This window comes from Pleurodeles waltl, chromosome 6 (assembly GCF_031143425.1).
Source record: "Pleurodeles waltl isolate 20211129_DDA chromosome 6, aPleWal1.hap1.20221129, whole genome shotgun sequence".
Taxonomy (NCBI): domain Eukaryota; kingdom Metazoa; phylum Chordata; class Amphibia; order Caudata; family Salamandridae; genus Pleurodeles; species Pleurodeles waltl.
In genome coordinates, this window is record NC_090445.1 from 519,731,015 (window position 1) to 519,752,473 (window position 21,459).

Consider the following 21,459-nt stretch of genomic DNA (forward strand, 5'->3'; position numbering starts at 1 on the left):
GCTTGGATTGGAGGTAGGACAGTATTTTTTTCCATTTTAAAAAGTGCGTCATGCCATTCACATTCCAGGAGACTATCTGTAATGGGTGGGTCTCATGGAGAACATATCCAGACATGCTGGCAGCAGAAATGAGGGGGGAGTTTTTTTTTACTGATATAAACAGTGCAGGTACAGAGGGAGAGGGGAGAAGCTGCGCGGAGCGGTGCAGACTATAGCTAGATGGATTAGGGGAGGAGAAACTGATGGAAGCCAGACAGCCCCCTGTGGTGGGGGGGTAAAAGGGGGAAGAGTAAAGGGGAGGAGGAAGGGGAGGGGAAGGGTGGGATAGGTGGGATCAAGAGGAAGGGAGGAGAAAAAGGGATTAGGAAAAGAGAGTGAAGGAAAGAGGAAAAGTAGTAATGTATCGGTGAGGGGAACAAAGGAGCAAAGCCCCAAGGGGTCAGATCCATTGACTGCAGGTCCTAACCTGTGGGGCCCATATACTCAGCTAAATGGGCCTCAGTCGGGGACAGGGTGCACACTCCCCGCCATTGTGTAAAAGGCGCACTAAAGTTGCCTTCAGAGGTAGGCATGCCATGGAGGGGAGAGAGAAAGAGAGGGTTGGGCTGTCTAGAAAGAGAGGGGCACACTGCCACAGTCACCCTCCTGGCGGGGACAAGAGGTAGGAGAGCAGAAAGGGGGGGAGATGGAGAGGGGAAAGTAAAGAAACAACAGTGGTCCTGTACACATGATGATACCAGTTGGCCGTGAGTAACAGCAGCGTCTCTGGCCCACAAGAGGCGAGGACATGATTTGCAGGGGAGGGGTGGGGGAGTTCGGTCTTCATGGGACCATCATAAGTGTGAGCTATCAACAGTGAAGGTATGCTACTCTTACCGCCCAGGGTAGTGGCTTTCAGTGTGTCCATAGTCCTTTTATCATGTCAGGTTATGCCAAAGGGTCTGCCGCTCATGCGTATCACGGCATCACAACTGGAATGTAGTGCTTGTCCCATATTTAAGCTGTGGGGCGTAACAGACTATTTGGATGGGGAACTCCTCCGCGAAGGCTTGGGGGTGAGGATAGTCAGTAGGGAAGAGGGTGGGCCCAGAGGTTACAGAGATAAAACAATGCCGTACATAAAGCATCTAACATTAGTAAACGCTACAAGTGTAAATACGTTTATCACTTTTAAGTAAGGTCCAATCGAGATCCGATTATTCCTCATGTGATGCACAGTCAAGGATACCACAACATAATAACAGTATAACAATACCATCAACATGCAAGGCTGAGCTCTGGTTCCCTGGTCATCTCACAGCGTGGCTGCAATGTCAAGTAACGATTGGGACGGGCTTTAGGGGAGAACGAGTCTTGTCTCTATCTGAGAGTTGCGTGTGGCGCGCCACTGCTTGTTATACCTGACCCCTGTCATCATGTGTGCTTGCAAGTCTCTCCAGGTTTCTGCCCCTGAGACGGTGGTCTGGGTCACATCGATCTGCCCCTCTGTGGTTGGGTGGTGGGGATGATGCACTACGACTGTCACTGGGCAGCCCTTGCGGCCGGGCTAAAGCTGTTGTGTCCATGGTTTGGGGCTGTAAATTATTCAGGAAAAGTCGCAAATTCTCAGGATCATAGAAGTCTTTGGATATTCCATTTTTGGTGACCCACAGTCTCACTGGTTCAAACAGGCTGCATTTCACCTCCAGTTGGCGAGGTCGGGATTTGAGAGCCAGGAGCACTTTCTGGCTTTCATTGGTGTTCTTTGAGTAGTCAGCCGTGATGAGGATTTTATAGCCTTCCACTTGAAAGGGTCCTTGCGATCGGGCTTTCAAGAGGAGTTGATGGGCTTGCCCGTGTTTTAGAAGACAAGCAATGATCGGACGGGGTCTGGAGGTTCCATCCTGGCGTCTCGGGCCCAGTCGGTGCGCCTGCTGAAATTTAAATGGGGTCGAAGGATAGTTCAGTCAGTTTGGGGAGGACTGACCTGAGAAAGGACTGAATGTCTGAACCTTCTACACTTTCCAGAAATCCCAAAAAACTGACATTATCCCTGCAGCTTCTGTCTTCCAGGTCCGTTCGTTTACTACAAAGTTACATAAGGTCCTGGTCTCTGTCTTAGACAGTGTGGATGTGAGTCTCCAAGGTCACCATACAGTGTTCTAGCCCTGTTACTCGAGACTGGAAACCTGCTATATCTAAGAGCATGGATTTTGTCTCAGTTGTCAAGGAAGTTATGGCGGTATCCATTCTCTCACATCTGTGGCTTACTGCAGTGATCTCCTGGAGTACACGGTCCATGGTCGTGGTCTTTTTCATCTCGGACATGATAGGCGGCAGTGCAGACGGGTTTGGTCCTGCGGCGAGGGATGCGGGGTGTGAGAGTTCGAGGGCCTCAGAAAAGAGTAGCTGTCTTGTTGGTTTTCCTGAGGATTTGTGTGTCACTTTGCCACCGGACATCTCAGGACTATTATGCGGGTGAAACCATCAAGATCTGAGGTCCGAGTGGGGGAAGAGGGGGATGGAGTCGCCCTGTCGGTTCTTATCCTTGTAATGGTGGTGACAAGTTTGGCCGTGTGTAGGCCTGGCAGTGGTTGGCCCTCACGTCGCCATCAAAGGTAAATCTGTCACTATCAATAGTGCGTTGTGACCTCCGAGCTACACCAATAAAGAATCCTGTGCTGGCTGAGTGAAAGGAAGTATTGCTGACGTCCAAGGCCTAGTGAGACCGAGGGCGTGGTAAGGCAGAGCAGTACTGGGCAGCTGAATACCTGGCGCCGGTATCCCCATGTGTCTTCACTCCTCGCCCATATTGCTGCACAGGGTGGTTGCATCAAGGCCACCAAAAGTACAGGAGAAGATTGATCTGCTTGTGTCTTCTGTGACAGTTGGGTACCTATGACGACCCCTTTCAGATGTAGATGCAGAGATGCTAGGAGTCCCTAGCCACTTGAGCCCCAGCCTGGGGTAGTATGTAGAAGAAGGAGGGCCAACGGCCGGGGTAACTGCCCCCAACGGTAGTCAGTAATCAGCTGGGAGAAAGGACCAAAGGTCAGTGGGGCCCGTAAAAGAGAGGCAGAGGGCAAAGTTTCCCTCCAGACTTGGTTGCGGGCTGGTATGTTCTCAGCCGGTGGGGCACTAATGCAGCGATGCTGTGCCTTGGACGTGACTCGCCTCTGCAGGTGCAGGTCACCGGCGCCATGAGGCTATGCCTCCCACCGCTCGGATGGACTCTCCTCCACATCTCACCCCTATCCCCGTTCAGCACAGCTCTCTCTATGGTCTCCAGGTGATGATGACCAGCCTCGGGAGTCGTCCCGGGGCTCAGGTGAAGGGAGTCATGAGGCCTATGTTGTTTTTTCCACTATTGTGGTTGCAGCTCGCCTCTCCAAGTGGATCTCTCAACAGGAGGAGGGAGGTGTGGAGGAAGGGGAAAGCAACGCCAGTGACCACTTACCGGCGCTGCGACGTCCTGTTGCTGTTTCAATGCTTCCAGTGACTACAGGTTGCAGCTCCACTCCGCCCCATAGGCCCTCGCCTCCTAGACGCCGCATGGTGCACGGTGCACTTTCCCCTTGGCGCCGTACGTTGTGTCCGGATGCCGGCCATTGGTAAGTAACCTCCCAGGCTCACGGGAAAGAGTAGACGGCGGCCGTTACCACCCCGTCCCCTGCCAAAGCCCACCACCTCGTGGAGATCCTGAACTAGGCGGCCATCTTCCGCCGTGGCCAGACCACGCCCCCAACTTATATCTCTGTTGACTTACATACAGGTTTAGTGCTGTTAGTTCTGGCAACATTTCTTCACAAATGCACACACACACACAAACACACACAAGCAAACACCCACACATACATACACAATTCACACTGCTATTTTAAAGGCTGTGTTTCAAGCCATTCTGTTCTGTAGAATAGCTGCATGAAAAAGATTGCAGAAATCAATATTATTGTAGGGAATGGAAAGAGCACAGAATGTAAATACTCTGAAATCAGATAAGATTTTAGATAGTGATTTTTTGAGGATACATACATGCCTAATCTATAGCACCAAAGGATTACAGTAATGAGGGCTCAGTATTTACTTGTCAACAAACAGGTGTAGCTGATTAACATCTATTTTCCAGTCAGAGACTCATCTGCAAGACTAGACTGAATTATGCTTTCTCAGAAGGACAGTTTATAAAATCAGGAGCTTGGTATGGTTTTGCTTGGAGCCACATTGCTCTGCTGTCTGAAAATGCCTCTGAGGTCCCAATCTCTATGATGGAGAGGTCTATGAACAACGTAGTTATGCCACCCAAATCATTTATTTTGGTCAACATAAATCTTGTGATCATGATGTTAGGTAGGAAAAATAACTTAACAAACCCTTTGCACCCTGTGTTGTAGCCTAAAGCTATTATGCTTTCAATTAAGCACAAGCTATTACAATGAATACATGAATATATGAAATAAAATCATACTATCAGAACATACGATAAATTTAGCATAATATTGTTGCACAATAATGAAAATTTAATGCATCAACTGTTGCCAGTGAATAACCGCTTATTTGACTTATCACCTCAAAATCAACGAACCAAAACATGATTAAAGGGGGAAAAAGAGACATTAAGAAAAGCATATAACTCGTTCTAATCTTGTTAAATATGTTCTCTCTGTCACTTATTTTTAATGCTTATTCCAAGTTCAGTTCCTGCATTTTAAATATTTGTTTTTTTTTTCAACACAAGGATAAAGATAATCCTGAAACAGAATTCTACATGTCACAATTGGTCAAGAGTGTACTGAGTCTGTTCATGGCAGGCACGGAAACAGTCAGCACAACTTTAAGACATGCCTTGCTTCTTCTGATCAAGTATCCTGAAATTGAAGGTACTATATTTAACTCTGCACAATACCCTCATCAATTGCAAGCTTTGTTTACAATACATGGTGGTAAAGATGTTACCCTTCAGTCATTGCATTCCTTTTGATCTCAATCCACACATCATTATATTGGACTTGCAAGCTTTCAATTAGTGTTCGCAGCTCAGTTACTAATGGGCCTATGTCCACACCACTAACAAACACATTTCTATCAACATTAGTCAACTGATCAAATGTCAGCTATCTCAGTATAGAGAATTAATTTAAATGTGCTCCAGTAAAGCTAAAATAGAATTGCATAATATTTTGAGCCATAGAACATATAAGAAAATAATAAATTATGCTCCTCTCAATGCCAGATGCATTCCCCCATCACAGTTTAAGCGCTGGGGCGGAGAAAAGGGAGTCAACAATAGTTAAATATTACCCTGATACTGTACCATAAATTCTGCCCAGATCTGTATATAATGTACTATGATTTTTTTCTGAAGCGTTATGCGGCTTCCACTGAGGATTGGATGCAGCCAATGAGCTGTTTGCAGGTAAAGACAGGACTGGGGATTCACTGGGTATATTCAATTTGAAATTTGTAGAAGGCTGTAAGGTGGTCTGTATCTATAAGGGAGTCTAAAGCAAGGATTTATTTCCTTGTCAACCCATATGGGCCAGAATTTGAACTGGACAATTTCTTAAGTGGTCCAATTTTAACTGCTTGAGTATTCTTGTCCCCTCCTATACAGCAAACTATTCCAGGCTCATCACGTCAGGTATCTTGAAGATCAAGTGTTAATATGATTTTCTCGAGAACCTCTGTTAACACTGCTATAGAGGAATTTCTATGTGTGAAGATATATATGACTGAGTAACTATCTTTCAGATTTAGAAATGACTGCCAAGATGGCTATAATTTCTTAAGCTTTGGCAGGTACCGCTGTCACAGTAGTTCCTGTCAATGCTTTGCTAAGTTTGACACCTGAGTGTTTTTTATCTTCAAAGCAAAATCTAAAGAAGGGCTTTCTGATTTTTGGCTATCTGGTCACCTTCAGCACCACTTCCAAGGGACCCAGACTAGTGGGGCACCACTTGGAGGGTCAGGACTCTCTGATGCTGGTTTTAGGTGTGGGTCTAAGGTGAAGGAAGCCTTTAATGTCCCTGATGCTCAAATTAGGAGACCAGTGAAATAGCCCTTTGGAGTCACTTTGGTAGTCCTGGGTTCAAACTGGAAGCCAGTCTTTCTTACCCAGGTAAGAGGGCAGCAAGACAAAAAAGGTAGCAATTCATCAAAGCAGTAGCAAGGAAGCATTCCAGCAGAGTGACAGTCCTTTTAGTAGCATGGCAGTCCTTTTTCCTGGCAAGGTATCTACAAGTCCAGAAGTGTACTGAAGAGTTGTTGCCTGAGGACCACCGTTTCTATCCTGGAGCCCTAGTTCAGAAAGTTGGAAGAAGCTTCTAGAACATGGCTTTGTAATACATGGAATTTTCTGTCTTCCCGCCATCTCCAAGCCAACAGCAGTGATATGGTGTAGGTGTTAGGTCCATTGTGTGAGGGCAAAGCACTCCCTATTAGGTTGCATATGGGGCTGTGCTCAGCTCTGCCCCCTCATACATACTGCCAGCAGATGGCCCATTGTCGCACACCTTATCCCTCTATTGTGTGAGGAATTCACAAAGTGTAACTGTCATTTACGCCCAGTCATGCAGCCCAAGGCAGGCTACAGACACAAAAGTGCTGAGGGCAGAAAAATGCCTACTTTTTAAAAGTGCCTTTTCAAAAATCCAACTTTACCATTGAATAGGGCTTTTTTAATAAAATTCCAAAGACACCAGACATGACCTGACTATCTGCTCCAACTAGAATCTATAGCTTATTAAATGTAATAAGTAATGCACAATTTTATCTGATTGGAGTGGTAAACCTCACAGTAGCGAAACAAGAATATGGGCGTTTTTCACTATCAGGACTCGTACAACTTAAAAGTACATGCCCGACCTTTTAATTACAAAGCACCCAGCCCTATGGGCTACCTACGGCGTACCTTAGGGCTGTCTTATATATCATAAAAGGGGAGTTTAAGGCTTGGCAAGGGGGTTTTAATGCCAAGTCAACATGGCAGTTCAAAGCTGCATTTGGGATGCTGTGGCAGGCCAGGGGCATGTTTTAAGGTGCACTTAAGTGGGTGGCACAATAAGAGATGCAGGCCACTGGCAGCACTTAAATCATAGGCACTGGACATATGGTATACCACTTTACAAGGGACTTACAAGTAAATTAAATGTGCCGATGGTATATAAACCAACTTAACAATGTTTTAAGGGTGTGAGCATAAGCACTTTAGCACTGGTTATCAGTGGTAAGGTGCATACAGTCCTAAGGCACACAAAATATGTTCAACAAAATTGAGGAGGAATGGCTAAACGTTTGGGGAAGACCACCCTAAGACCTGACAGGTCTAACAGTGGTTAAAAAATTGTGTTCTCCCATTGTAGCTATCTTAGGAAATGTTGCTACCACCAACAGCCAAAACCACTGAATGGGTATACACCAAATTTGGTATGAAAGTACAACTTTACACAGAAAGTGTGCTTTTGGTGGTTTGAGGTGAATTTGTTGAATAGTTTATTAGTGATATTAGGATTTGAAAAAGATACATGGTGTGTTAGAAAGAATTAGCACTTTGTATAACTTGTCAGTTGAATAGGCATTTGTTGATTTACCTATAACTTTGGCACCATGGGAGGCAGTAAGATGAGATGACTACTAGAATTTTCAAAATTGTGCAGATCCATTCAACAGGATTCCAGTAAAAAGGTGATCTAAGAATGTTGATTTTTTTAATCAGCTTGACACTGTGTGGTGCACCACATTTGGCAAAAGCTAGGAAGTATTTTGTCCGGTGTTGTTAAAATCTAACAAAGGCAGGGCATAGTTCAAGTAGGTATCAATAACAATTTAATGTGTTCATAACTTTGGTGCAGTTTTATGAATCTATGTCAAATATGGCACATTGCTAGAAAGTGACATACAGTCGCTGCATATCAGGTATTGTGACGATCCAGCGGGGCAAGCTTAAAGGGGGAAACAACAAATATTTTGATTTGCTATTTAACGTTGACACCATTTGATGGTGTTGCAAGATATTTAGCAGAGACTTAGCAAGTTGGACCTTCTTTTAGTATTTTTTGGTTTGGGCAGATCCACCAGGAAGGGGTGAGTTGAAAAGGTGGAGGCAGACTAGTGTTAAGTTATTGTTAACACAGGCATTGTTAAACAACTTTGAACAAAATTCATCAGAAGACGGTTATTTTTCAATTGATATGTCAAGTTATGTCTTTATGCATTAAAGGGGTAAGCAAAAATGAAGGGGCTTTAAACTTTTCAGTTGTCTTTACATTTAGAACATTTTGATGAATCTGCATAAAATGCAGCATGCGTTCATCGCGCTGACCTCAGTGCAACAATTTCAGGATTTGTGCAGATCAGGTGGGCCAAATTAAAAGGGAGGGGCATAGACATACTATATTTAGCTTACTCTTGTTTTTTTTAATTTTATTCAGGCCTGCCAAGGAGGGTATTAAAGGTATTTTCATCTGCTAATATATTTGCCACCATTTGTTACATCCACACAGAATTTGGAAAACGTTTAGAGGGTTTAAGGTTCTTTTGGCTGTGTGAAGTTTTGAACATATCCGTTGGTGGGGGCAAAGATAAATGGGGTGCCATTAGGGTACAAGTAAATTTTCATTCACTTATAACTTTGGTGCTGTTTGATGAATCTGTATGCAATTTGGCAGCTAGCAAATAATGCCCAGTACAAGACCGAGCAAGGCTTGCAACTAAATCCCCATCAGTTAAGGATGGATTTGTGCAGGGCTGGCTGAAGGCTATAAACAGAGAAGAATAGCTGCAAAACAGATGAATGCGGTAAGTTAAAGAACGCACATGAAATTCACCAAAAAAAACACAGTTAAACAAAAGACAAAAATGCCTAAAATATACCAATTATATGAAAATGCACATTTTACATACACTTAACCCCTGCAGTAGGCAATCCCCAGAGAAGAGTGTGCTACATTCAAGTACCAACTATTTTAAAGTAAAGAACACATCAAATTAACACTTTCAAGCAAATTTAGAAAAATAGAGAAGAATGTAATGAACAAAAACGATCATCAGAATTAGATTTGTGTACTTAAGTGTTCAATTGTTGTTGTAATATGCCAATTTCACCACCGGGGGGACTTTAACACCCATGCAGATAACCCTAAAAGTATACAGGCCTCCCGGCTGATCCTGACTTTGGCAGGTCTGAACCTGATACAACATGTTGCTGCACTCACACACAAAGAAGGTCAAATGCTGGATCTGAGTTTTTCTAATATCTCTTGTTTACAGGCCAGTGCCCTGGGTGTTTGGTCTGGACTGACCATTTTCTGGTTCTGTTTACTTTCTATGGAACCAGCTGCCTATTGAAGTCAATGATAAATCCTGAGATAAAGCAAAGATAGCAGAATGTTAAAGAGGAGCCTCTTGTGCTGTCCCACAGCTCCCGACCTCCTTCATTCACAGGCAACCCATATTCTGACATGGTCCTGTTTAACCAATGGATTACTAAACCCCTGGACCTACTTACACATCTGAAAGTTCACATAGCAAAGATTCAAGACCTCTGTTCCCTGGTTCTTCCCCCTCAACGGCTTGAGCATAGATGGAAAAGGTCTTATGACCATGAGGCCAAGCTGTTATATAATGCTGCTCTCTGTAACTTTCAGAAACTTACATGGAAGACCATTAGAGAGCATTTCTTGTCATGCATTGAGGATGCTTCCAATATATTCTGAGAAGTATTTAAAATTGTGAAGTCCTTTGTGGTACAAGGTGACATTAATTTCTCTCCTGAACTATGCAATAAATGATCAATTTGTTTCATTGAGAAAGTACGTAAACTGTACTCCACCTTCTGAGATGAGTCAAATGCAGTACCATTGCCAGCTCCTACCTGTAGCCATGAACATGCTGAGTTATGTTCAATATCTGAAGGTGACTCACTCAATGAGTTAATGAAAAACAAATCAGGCTCACCTGAGGATCCCTGCAATCTACAAATTTTCAGGATAATACTGCACTTTGGAATCCTTTTCTTAACAAAGTCCAGAATGCATCCTTGAAGTCTGCCATCTGACCTGCCGCGTGGAAACAGGTGTTCCTTCTTCCACTTCTCAAGAAACTCAATGCAGATCCTAGTGTGCTCAGTAATTTCAGGCCCATATCACTGCTACCAGCCCCTGCTAAGATTCCCGAGAAGCGGGTGAATCTCCAGCTATCCTCCTTTGGGGATGCTAACAGCCTTCTCCATAATACTCAAACCATTTTGTGAGCAGGATACAGCACCGAAACTGCACTTCTTAAAGTATCAGGGTCTGTAAAAGAAATACCTGACAGAGGTTCTTCGGCCATGGTGGTATTATTAGACCTGCTAACAGAGTTCGACATGGTGTCTCACACTACCCTCCAGAATGGATTAATAAAACAACTCAGCTGTCAGGGCATGGTCCTTTCAAGGCTGAAATAATTCTTGGAAAATGAATCTCAGGATGTGTATCTGCACCATTTCTCTGAGGTTCTCTTTTTTAGCCAGATTGTCACCCTCCCCTGCAGATTTCTGGTGGCCACAAGAACTCAACCCTCCTCTAACACCTACTGCTTTGCCAAGGAATCTGGGTATCTTGCTTAACTTCGACATCTACTTTATGACCCAAATTAGCCATATCTCTTTGATCTGCTTTCTGAAACTCAGATCTGCTTGAAAGCTGACACATCTGACCCCAGAGGAGAGCTGCAAAATTGTGGTCCATTCACTTCAGACGTCACGTCTAGACTAGACTATACCAACAGTCTTTATCAGGGTCTACCTGATTTTTGGTCCCACATACTCCAGATCATTCAAAATTCTGTATCCAGAAAGATTTTGCCCGTCCCTTTTTGCTAACACATTTCACCTCACTTAAAGCATTGACACTGGCTCCCAGTGGTGAAGCAGATTAAATTCCAGGGCCTCACCCTGGCACGTGGAGCCCTCAAAGGCAAGGTCCCTTTTTAATTGATGAATAGACTCAGCCTGTACAAACAAGAAAAACTACTGAGGTCAAGTAACCTCTGGTTCATGCAAATTCCCAGATCTTAAAAATCCTGGCGTGGAGGTAGTTCTTTCACTACAGTGACAGTGAAGTTCTGGAACGCCTTACTGCTCAAACGCCACATGGCTCAGTCAGTTTGTAGCTTTAAAAAAGAGCTAAACACCTGGCTTTTGGTCAGGATTAGTCCTGGTATGTGTCTTCTTTGCCTGTAAAAGTACACAAGGGTGTCTGTGTCAAGACAGCAAAACCTAACTGCCATCAGACAGGCCTGTCTTCAGCTTGAAAGCCACTTCCCTGTTGAGATGAGCTCTCCTCTCACTTGACAGTGTCCAAACTGGGTTTTCCCCTACTGTGACTGGAGCTTGGCTGTCTAAGAGTATTCTGGGAATGAGAAGTTCTCCTTGGCATCTCCTTGTTCTGTCAACTGTTCCTTTCCACTCTGAGAAAACAAATATTTGCTAAATGTTCAGCAGCTAAAACCCATTCACCTTTCCTGGGCTCTGAGGCAGGTCACCTCTCCTGGGCTCTGAGGCAAGTCATTGTCCTCTGAACCAGAGCCATTATCTCTCTAAGCTAAGGATGTATATTCCAGATCTAGAAGTGTGATGAGTGATAAAACAGGGTTTAAGCCATTTCTGGATTAGGCAGCCTAAAGTACATTTCAAGATGTGAAAGTGGGCTTACAATACTTACTTTTGGGATGACCTTATATATATAACACTATGATTTTCGGCAGGTCAAAGGCATTTTCCCTTGCCAGTGTATTTAAACTGCAATGCAACCACAGCACACTTGCGCTTTTGTCACAACATATATTCTTGTCATATATCTGGGTGTTGTAAATACAATTGGACTCTGCAAAATACAATTAACTTTTTGTGCTATAGGTGCATTTAAGTATTAAAGAAGGGCAACTCATTATTCAGTGGTGGGATTGGGTATTTATAGTAAGATCAACAAAAAGTTTCAGCAAGGGATTAATTTGGATTCATATTGTAAATGTTACACTATTTACATTAGTTTGTGATGTCCAAGAGTAACATCCCCACCTAATGGATTGTAAATATAATTTCCCTTATAGTGTAAGTTATGTTGTATAAAGTACACTCAATTAGCGTGACACGTCACTCCTGGACATCACACATTAATCTAAATATAAGATACACTATGAATTCAAGCAAATCCCTTGTTGGCACCTTTTGTTGACCTTACTATAGGTGTACTTTAGGCACTATTGACAATGGACTTATGGGGAAGTTCAAAAATCCAAATAAGGAGTTCTTTGTTCAGCTTACTTTACTAAAATTTAGCAGTGGCAAAGAACACAAAGTCCTTAAGCCAGCAAAAATAGGGTTCATAAAAAGATGAAAACATCTGTGGTGATGAAAAAACAGATTTGCTACACTAAATAAATTGAGGCAGATCTTGTTAGAGAATTAACTAATACATACCAGACCACATAATGTTTCCAAAATTATAGCCCATATTCTCAAACTCAAGGCCTCATTTAGATATTGGCAGATGGGCACTATGGTGTGTATATCCCATCCCCTGGAATCTAAATCCCATTATGTTCTATGGGATTTAGATTCCGGTGGACGGCATATCCATCACTGTTGTGACAGAGTAACCCATCCACTAATATCTAAATCAGGCCCTCAGTTTACAACAAAGGGCAAAATGAGTAGAATCTGAGACTTTCACATAGAGCACATCATTCTCTTGCTAAACACACACAAAAGCACATTAAATATTGGAACCAAATAAGTTCACAGTTATGAGTTTATGCCAAACACCACAGTATAAGAATCCAACTGAAAGAGGACAACCTCCCCCATTAGTGTGTTACCTATCTCATATCATTATGCAGGGATACCTGCCTAACTATCTACCCAGCCTCTTCACTCATTGGCTGAAGGATCTATTTGTACTTCAGCACCATGCTTCATATGTCATCACTACTTCGCATGTCAGAGGGGCGATGCATGCTGCATGTATGGTGTAATTTACAACCCTGCCTACACCCTGAAATGTAAGAACAAAAAAGGTAAAGTATAAAGCTGATTCTCCTTCTGGAGTGCAGCAACATGACTCACAGTGGCAGGCAAAAGCTGATACAACAAAGATAACTGTTTGCAGATGTTCTCAGGCTGGTGCATCCAGGACATCAAGAAAGTTTCCCAAGGAAGCTGCCACTACTACTGCTACCACATTGAACTCTTTTTCTTCATCTCCATTCTTGTTCTTTTATTTGTGCCATTTCCTACATGGTTGTGCCTCCCACAATCTTCCTTTCAAGGTCTGAATTATAAGATCTCCACCACCCATCCAATCAGCTGAAAAATCAGCAAGCTATGTGAATCCGAAACATTGTGATGTATGGCGAGAAAATGATGGAGAGAGAGACTAAAGCTTAAATTTAGTTACATGAACAACCTCAGCTGGCATGCAGAACTGTTCACAGCACAGTTTATGAGAATCTTCCATGAGAAAATACTTAAATAATTAGGTAAAATAATGCATTTTCCAGCACAATTTCTGTTGTAAAGTGACCAAATTGCAACAAGTTTTCAGACATAAACATGTACCAAAAGCACAGAATTGTAGAGATTAGAACACATTGGCTAAATGGTCCCTTGGTTTTAATTTGAGCAACATCTCTGTCTATCCCTTCTTCTCATTATTCATCTTTTGCTGTTTTCTGTCTGCTTCTTCCTCCCATAGCTAACTCTCATTCTCTCTTTCCGCTGCCTACTTTCCTTCTATTTTACGCCGCATTCCCAAACAATTTACGGATCAGCACCATCATTAAACAAGCATTGTCAATGCTGATACATCTGGCATTGTGCTGTAGCCTTTTGTCAATTCTCGTTTTGTCTTGACATGATTTTTGTGGAACTTTATTCCAGAAGCTGGTGTGTTTGTCACCCAAAAAAAACCTTTGACTAAAGGCAAAAATGTTTTTGGTCTCTTAAAAGCACACATTACCATAGTAATCACTGAACTGAGTGGAATTACAGTGTGTGTGAATTTACTTACTGTTGTATTGTGAAAGGGTGCAATGCCATAACTCATTGTGAAGGCAACCAGTGGCTAAAGTAAGCAGAAACATAGCTCCTTAATGTACGCATTAGTGGGTTGGAAAATAAATGTGAATGACACAACCCTGACAAATGGTGTGTCTGAAAACCTCTATTAGTAACAGTGTATACATATAATTTTAACAAAATTAAAAGGTCTTGGTTAACACAGACCTAAAATAGCCATTAGCTGACAGCCTCCTGCATTTGAGAAAGAAGTAACTAAGAAAGAAAGAAAGAAAGAGAGGAAGAAAGAGGGAAGGAAGAAAAGAACAGAAAGAAGGAGGCAAAGCAGGAAAAAGAAAGCATGGAGGAAAGAGAGAAAGAAAGAAAGAAAGCAAGAAAGAAAGAAAGAAAGACAAGAAACAGAAAGAGGGAAAAAAGAAGGAAGGAAAGACTGAAAGAAAAAGGAAAGAGAAAGAAAGAAGGATAAAAATGATAGGAGGGAAGAAAAGCAGAAAGAAGGAAGGAAAAGAGGAAAGAAGGAAAGGGAGCATGAAAAAGAAAAAGAAAGAATGAAAGCAAGCAAGAAAGAATGAATGAAAATGAAAGAAAAAATAAAGAAAGAAAGAAAATAAATAAAGAAAGAAAGAAAGAGAAAGAAAGAAAGAAGAAAAAAATGAAGGGAAAGAGGAAAGAAGGGAAGAAAGGAAGAATAAGAAAAACAAATAAAGAAAGAAAAAATAAAAAGAAAAAGAAAGAGAGAACGAAAGAAAGAAAGAAAGAAAGAAAGAAAGAAAGAAAGAAAGAAAGAAAGAAGAAAAAGAGAAAGAGAGAGTCAAGAAACAGAGAAAGATTAAAAGAAAGGAAACACAGAGGGAATTAAAGAAGGAAGGAAAGATGGAAAGAAAAAGGAAAAAGAAAGAAAGAAAGAGCAAAATGGTAGAAGGAAAGAAAAGCAGAAAGAAAGAAGGAAGGAAAAGAAGAAAGAAGGGAATAAAGCAAGAAAAACGAAAATGAAAGAATGAAAGCAAGAAAAAAATAAAAAGAAAGAAAGAAGGAAAGAAGGAAAGAAGAAAAGAATGAAGGAAAAGAGGAAAGAAGGGTAGAAAAAAGGGAAAGAAAGAAAGAAAGAAAGAAAGAAAGAAAGAAAGAAAGAAAGAAAGAAAGAAAGAAAGAAAGGAAGAAAGAAAGGAAGAAAGAAAGAAAAATTTAAAGAGTGCTACAAGTACTCCAAATTAAAAACAATGAAGGCTAATTTTCTTCATGGGCAAAGTGTATTAAGAACCATCGGTGAAATTGATACCAGAATAAACATGTTCTAAAGAATTGTTAACTTATGAATTCACATGTATAATATTGAAGCTTTTGGTTAGTGTACAGCATGCATAGTAAAAACAAAATACATCAATAAAGGACTGTCTCAAAGGGACCAAGGCCCTCATTACAACCCTGGCGGTAAATCCCGCTTTCCGCCATTCTGAAGACCGCCAACATACCGTTGCAGCAGCATAACTCCGCTACAGGTATCACGACCCACAGCTTGGAATCCGCCACAATACAGACACCCACACAAGTCCGCCACACCAAAAGTCAGTGATAAACTGGCGATACCAAAACCTACACTGTCACGCCAAAAAGAATATGCCCACACTATCACGACCCACGAATCAATGCGGCGGTGTTTCAACTGCGGTAATCCATTGGCGGTACACACCGCCATGCTCAAAATACACACACATTTACATTGGACAATTCAAAATACACACACCTGATACATATACACACACCACACCCATACACCCAATCCAATATAAAGCACAAACCCACATTCCCCACAAACCCTTACAACCAAAATCTGAAAGAAGGCCAGAGAGAGAGATTAGCTAACACAACACCAGCATCTACAGACACACAACACCATCACCTATACAACATCCACGCACCTCAAACAACACACATCAACACGTCCCCTCACACATCACAACAAACAGCATCTCACACATCACCCACACCACATCATGGCACCTCAAAGACACTCCAGGTTTTCAGAGCAGGAGTTCAGGGTCATGGTGGAGGAAATCATCCGGGTAGAGCCACAGCTATTCGGATCACAGGTGCAGCAGACATCCATTGCTAGGAAGATGGAGCTATGGTGGAGAATTGTTGACAGGGTCAACGCAGTGGGACTGCATCCAAGAACACGGGATGACATCAGGAAGAGGTGGCACGACCTACTGGGGAAGGTACGTTCCACGGTATCCAGACACCAGATTGCTGTACAGAGGACTGGCGGTGGATTCTACCTCCTCCCCTACAACTAACAACATGGGAGGAGCAAGTCTTGCCGATCATGCATCCTGACAGCCTCGCAGGAGTAGCAGGAGGACTGGACTCTGGTAAGTCAACACTTTACTGCCATATCCCCCACCCAACCTGCATGCCATCACATATTCCCACTCTTACCCTCACCCCATCACTCCATCAACTCCATATGTTCCACAATCACAACCCACACATCTCAATACCAAGGCCCTGCATGCAACACCTATGCATGGACCACCGTCACCAAAGCATGGCCAGTACTGAAAACCCACACAGACCCCAAACCAACTATCACAAAAGGGCTAACACAATGATGCAAGCACAGGAGTGTAGGGTACCACACCTAATGCACTAGATACACACACAGATACTAAAATTATGCATTAACACCCCAACAGGACCCATACCCAACGTCACCGGACAGGAGGTGCCAGACATATCCACTCCCCCACAGAAAAGGCCCACAGTGATGACAGCAGCCCTGCACACCTGCATCAAGATGACCAGCCCGGCCCATCAGGGTCCTCTGGACAGTCGGTTCCCCTGACACAGTCACAAACCACCACAGAGCCTCCCCCCTCAGAAAACACCACCACAGCACCCACCCAGCGGGCCCATCCCTCTGTCCCCAGGACACGTCAATCAGTAGTATGTCCACCACTACAGGGAACCCAGGCAAACCCACCAACCCAAGACAATCAGGGACCTGGGGTCAGTGGCAGTGGGCACATGGTTCAGGGGACAGAGGTACAGGATAACAGGGAAGCTGGGAGGACTGCTGTGCAACAGGGGGAGGACAGGCCCAGGTAACCCATTCTCTACGAGGCACTCTCCAACATCATGGGAGCATACCACCATTTCCAGGAGACCATGGGCACTGTACTGGCCAAGTTTCAGGAGACCCAGCGGCTGCAGGATGAACACTACCTTGGGATCAGGGAGGACTTGAAGTCCATTAACACCACCCTGTCACCATTTCAGAGGTGCTGGAAGACCTTGTCAACACCATGAGGGACACAGTGGCACACAAACGGGCCCCTGACACTAGCCTGGATGATGAGCAGCCCTCCACCTCCGCCGGCGCTAGTGGACGGGGGCACCTCCACAGGCCACCAGCACCCTCCCCCCTGCAGAAGGAGAACCAGCCCACAAACGTCCTTGAGATCCAGGCACAAGACAGAGAACATTGCCAAGATCCCTGCCAGGAAATAAGACCCTCCTGAATGTCACCCCTCTGTCCCACTTTGTCATCCTGTCCACCTTAAACTGCCATTGCTCCACTTCCTATGTCCCATTGGACAATGCACCTGTGAGACAAATAGACTGAACTCTGCCATAGACATTCCTCCACCATCACCCCAGCCCTTTTCACACACCTCTCCACTTATTTGCACAGAAATAAACACCCTTGATTCACAAAACAATCTGGAGTCAGTCTGTGCTTTCACAAATGTGTAATTCCAAAATCTCTGGAATATAGCAATGTCAATGTACTTTTTCACATACCAAGGTTACACAGCTGTAGGCCATGAGTAAACATGGCAGAGGGCACAAATTGGGAGCCACATCTGTGAAATGGAAAGCCAAAGTGACAAGTCATGGTCCATACAGAGAGTGAAAAAGGCAGATTTATGCTAGCTCCTCCAATAGTATGAGATGTGGGAAGCAGTTCCATCTTCTTACCTGTGTCTCACTGGAAGTATTGCATGATGATATTGTTTCGGTTGTGTACATCTTCTTCTTCTGCCTCCTCTTGTTCACTATCAACAGGCTCCACAGCTTCTCCAAGACCAAAATCAGGCCCATCCTCCTGCAGAAAAGGCACCTGGCGTAGCAAAGCCAGGTTGTGCACCATACAGCAGGCCACGATGATCTGGCACACTTTCTTTGGTGAGTAGTATAGGGATCCACCTGTAAGATGGAGGCACCGGAATCTGGCCTTCAGAAGGCGAAGGTGCGCTCTATAATCCTCCTAGTTCACCCATATGCCACACTGTAGTGTTCTTCTGCCCTTGTCCTGGGATTCCTCACTGGGGTCAGTAGCCATGAAAGGTTGGGGTAACCAGAGTCACCTGCAAATATCGAGGGACAACAGTTAGACATCCTCCAAACATTAGGGAATTGCCCATACCCAGACACCAAATGGAACTGTGTGGGGACTTTAAGCTGACCTTTTAGCCACACACGGTGCCTCTGGAGTTGCCCCATCACATAGGGGATGCTGCTATTTCTCAAAATGAAAGTGTCATGCACTGAGCCCGGATACTTGGCATTCACATGGGGGATGTACTGGTCTGCCAAACACACCATCTGCACATTAATAGAATGGTAGCTTTTGCGGTTTCTGTACAGCTGTTCATTCCTGCGGGGGACAAATGCCACATGTGTACCATCAATGACACCAATGATGTTGGGGATATGTCCCAAGGCATAGAAGTCACCTTTCACTGTGGGCAAATCCTCCACTTGAGGGAAAACGATGTAGCTGCACATGTGTTTCAGCAGGGCAGACAACACTCTGGACAACACGTTAGCGATCATTGGCTGGGACATCCCTGATGCCATGGCCAATGCTGTTTGAAAAGACCCACTGGCCAGGAAATGGAGTACAGACAGATCCTGCACTAGAGGGGGGATTCCTGTGGGATGGTAGATAGCTGAAATCAGTTCTGGCTCCTACTGGGCACACAGTTCTTGGATTGTTGCACGATCAAGTCTGTAAGTGATAATGATGTGTCTCTCTTCCATTGTCGACAGGTCCACCAGGGGTCTGTACACCCGAGAATGCCACCATCTCATCACCTACCCCAGCGGACATGCCTATGGAGGAGAACGGTGAGCAGAGGGTCATACAACACTTAGGTATCACAATGTGTTTTTTGCAAAAACGTTACAAATTTGCCACGTGCCTTTGTCTGTCCGTATTCCTGGCCTAAAAATAGGTGTGGCACAGTTTTTTTTCCCTGCCATGTGGCCCCCTGAACTGGCGGCTGCCTGACCTGTAAGGTGGGACAAGGGGAAATGAGGTAACTGCGCTGGCGTTGTACACCATCACAGTAGGCGGTCGAAGAGCACGGCACAATTCAGCATTGGTTAACATAGGGCCCTATGGGTTCCAGGAGACAATGACGATGTATGCCTGCGGTGATGGTACGCACCGCCGTGGACGTGGCCACCATTTTCTAAATGTTCCCTCACTTGATACCTCATCCTTCAACAAGAAAGGACCTACACTACAAGTGCTGCTGTGACCTGTGTCTGAAAACGACGATGGCTACAGTGTCTGGGGAAAGGGCCCCTGCCTTTACTTTGGAGAGTTGGAGAAACTGGTGGATGAGGTCATCCCCCAGTACACGCAACCATATGGTCCTCCAGACAAACATGTGAGTACACTGTGAGCTTGGTGGATGGCACATGATTGTATGGAATGTCATGGATGGAAGAGGGTGGGGAGGGAGACCGGCCAGCATGTGAGGATAGTGTGTGTTTATGAATGTCTGTGCCAGGGTGGCAGGTGTTTAGGCAATGCGTGAGAAGAACTGTACGGGATCGTAACATCCATTCTAACTTCACTTTTCCTCTAGGTCAGCGCCCACCAGAAGAAGGATATTTGGCGTGCCATCACCAAGGACGTCCGAACCCTAGGGGTCTACCATAGATGGAGCACCCACTGCCGGAAAAGATGGGAGGACCTGAGCTGCTGAAGCAAGAAGACGGCGGAGGCCCATCTGGGGATGGCCTCCCAACGTGGAAGGGGTGCCCATCGCACCATGACCCCCCTGATGTACCGGATCCTGGCGGTGGCCTATCCGGAGTTGCATGGACGCTTGAGGGCATCACAGCAGCCACAAGAGGGTGAGTACAGTCTAATTCAGCTGACTCTGCACGCTTTACGAGCTGTCTGGCTGGGGGAAGTGGGCTGTTGGTTCACCTAGGCCAGGGCGAACTTGGTAGGGTATGTCCCTTGTTAGGCAGGCTCTGTGGCACTCCAGCCCCAATAGTGGTAATAGCCATCTACACCTAATCAGGCTCCTGTGGGTTCCAGGTGTGCAGCAAATGGGCTTAGTCCCCATGGGCATGTGAATTTCCTAAGAACTGTTAGTGCATGGCTTAGTGCATAGGACTGCTCCCTGTGTGTTGTGTCCCCCAACGGTAGTGAGGTTGCATGCACTTACCATGTGTATCTTCTGTCTCCCCCCATTTTTTTTTGTCACCCTGTTCTTGTGTGCATTAGCATCATCTGGCGGAGGAGCAGTGGCACCGGAGCAGGAGGGAGCTGCATCCCACATGGCCCTGGAGGGTGAAGTAATGGAGTCTGAAGGCACCAGTGGGACGGAGGGCGAGGGGAGCTCCACGACGGGGACAGGAGCTTACACCAGCGACAGCGACTCTTCCTCTGATGGGAGCTCCCTTGCTGTGGCGGGCACCTCTGTGCCTACCGCATCAACAGGTAGAGCTGCCACCCCCCCTACCAGCACTGCCCTCCCAGCAGCCCCTCAGCGTGTGTCCTGTGCCAGCTCACCCAGAAGGGTGGGCATCTCCTTTGCCCCAGGCATCTCAGGCCCTGCCCCAGTGAGCCCTGCTGCCTTCAGTGAGGAGGCTATTTACTTCCTGAGATCCCTCACTGTTGGACATTCTACCATTTTTAATGCCATCCAGGGTGTTGAGAGGCATTTGCAACAAACAAATGCATACCTGGAGGGCATTCATTCTTGGCAGACGGCCCAACAGAGAGCATTTCAGGCTCTGGCATCAGCACTGATGGCAGCCATTGTCCCTGTGTCCAGCCTCCCCCCTCCAACTTCCTCCACCCAGACCCAATGCCCTGTACCTCAGCCTATCACAAGCAAACCATCTGACCAGCATGCACACTCATCAACACACAAGAGTGGCTCAGGCAAACATAAGCACCACACATCCCACAGGCACTCACACAAGCACCATCCCCATGCAGCCACAGCAACATCCACTGCCTCCACTGTGTCCCCCTCCTCCACGTCCTCCTCCTCCCTCCCTGTCTCCTCTCCACTCACACCTGCATGCATTACATTCTCAGCCACTACCTCCATCACCAGCACGCCTATCACCACACACCGCTCACGTGCAATCACCACCCCCACTACGATTCA

At 45.0% G+C, this 21,459-nt stretch overlaps 1 protein-coding gene across 2 annotated transcripts in view; it reads left to right on the forward strand.

Moving 5' to 3' along the window:
- The window catches only part of LOC138299954 (cytochrome P450 2G1-like), a 335,658-nt gene that overhangs the window by 183,133 nt on the left and 131,066 nt on the right, over positions 1–21,459 (forward strand). For both annotated transcript variants that reach the window (XM_069238686.1, XM_069238685.1), the window contains exon 6: positions 4,715–4,856. In XM_069238686.1, the coding sequence (XP_069094787.1) occupies positions 4,715–4,856 (142 nt within the window). The remainder of the gene's footprint in view (positions 1–4,714; positions 4,857–21,459) is intronic.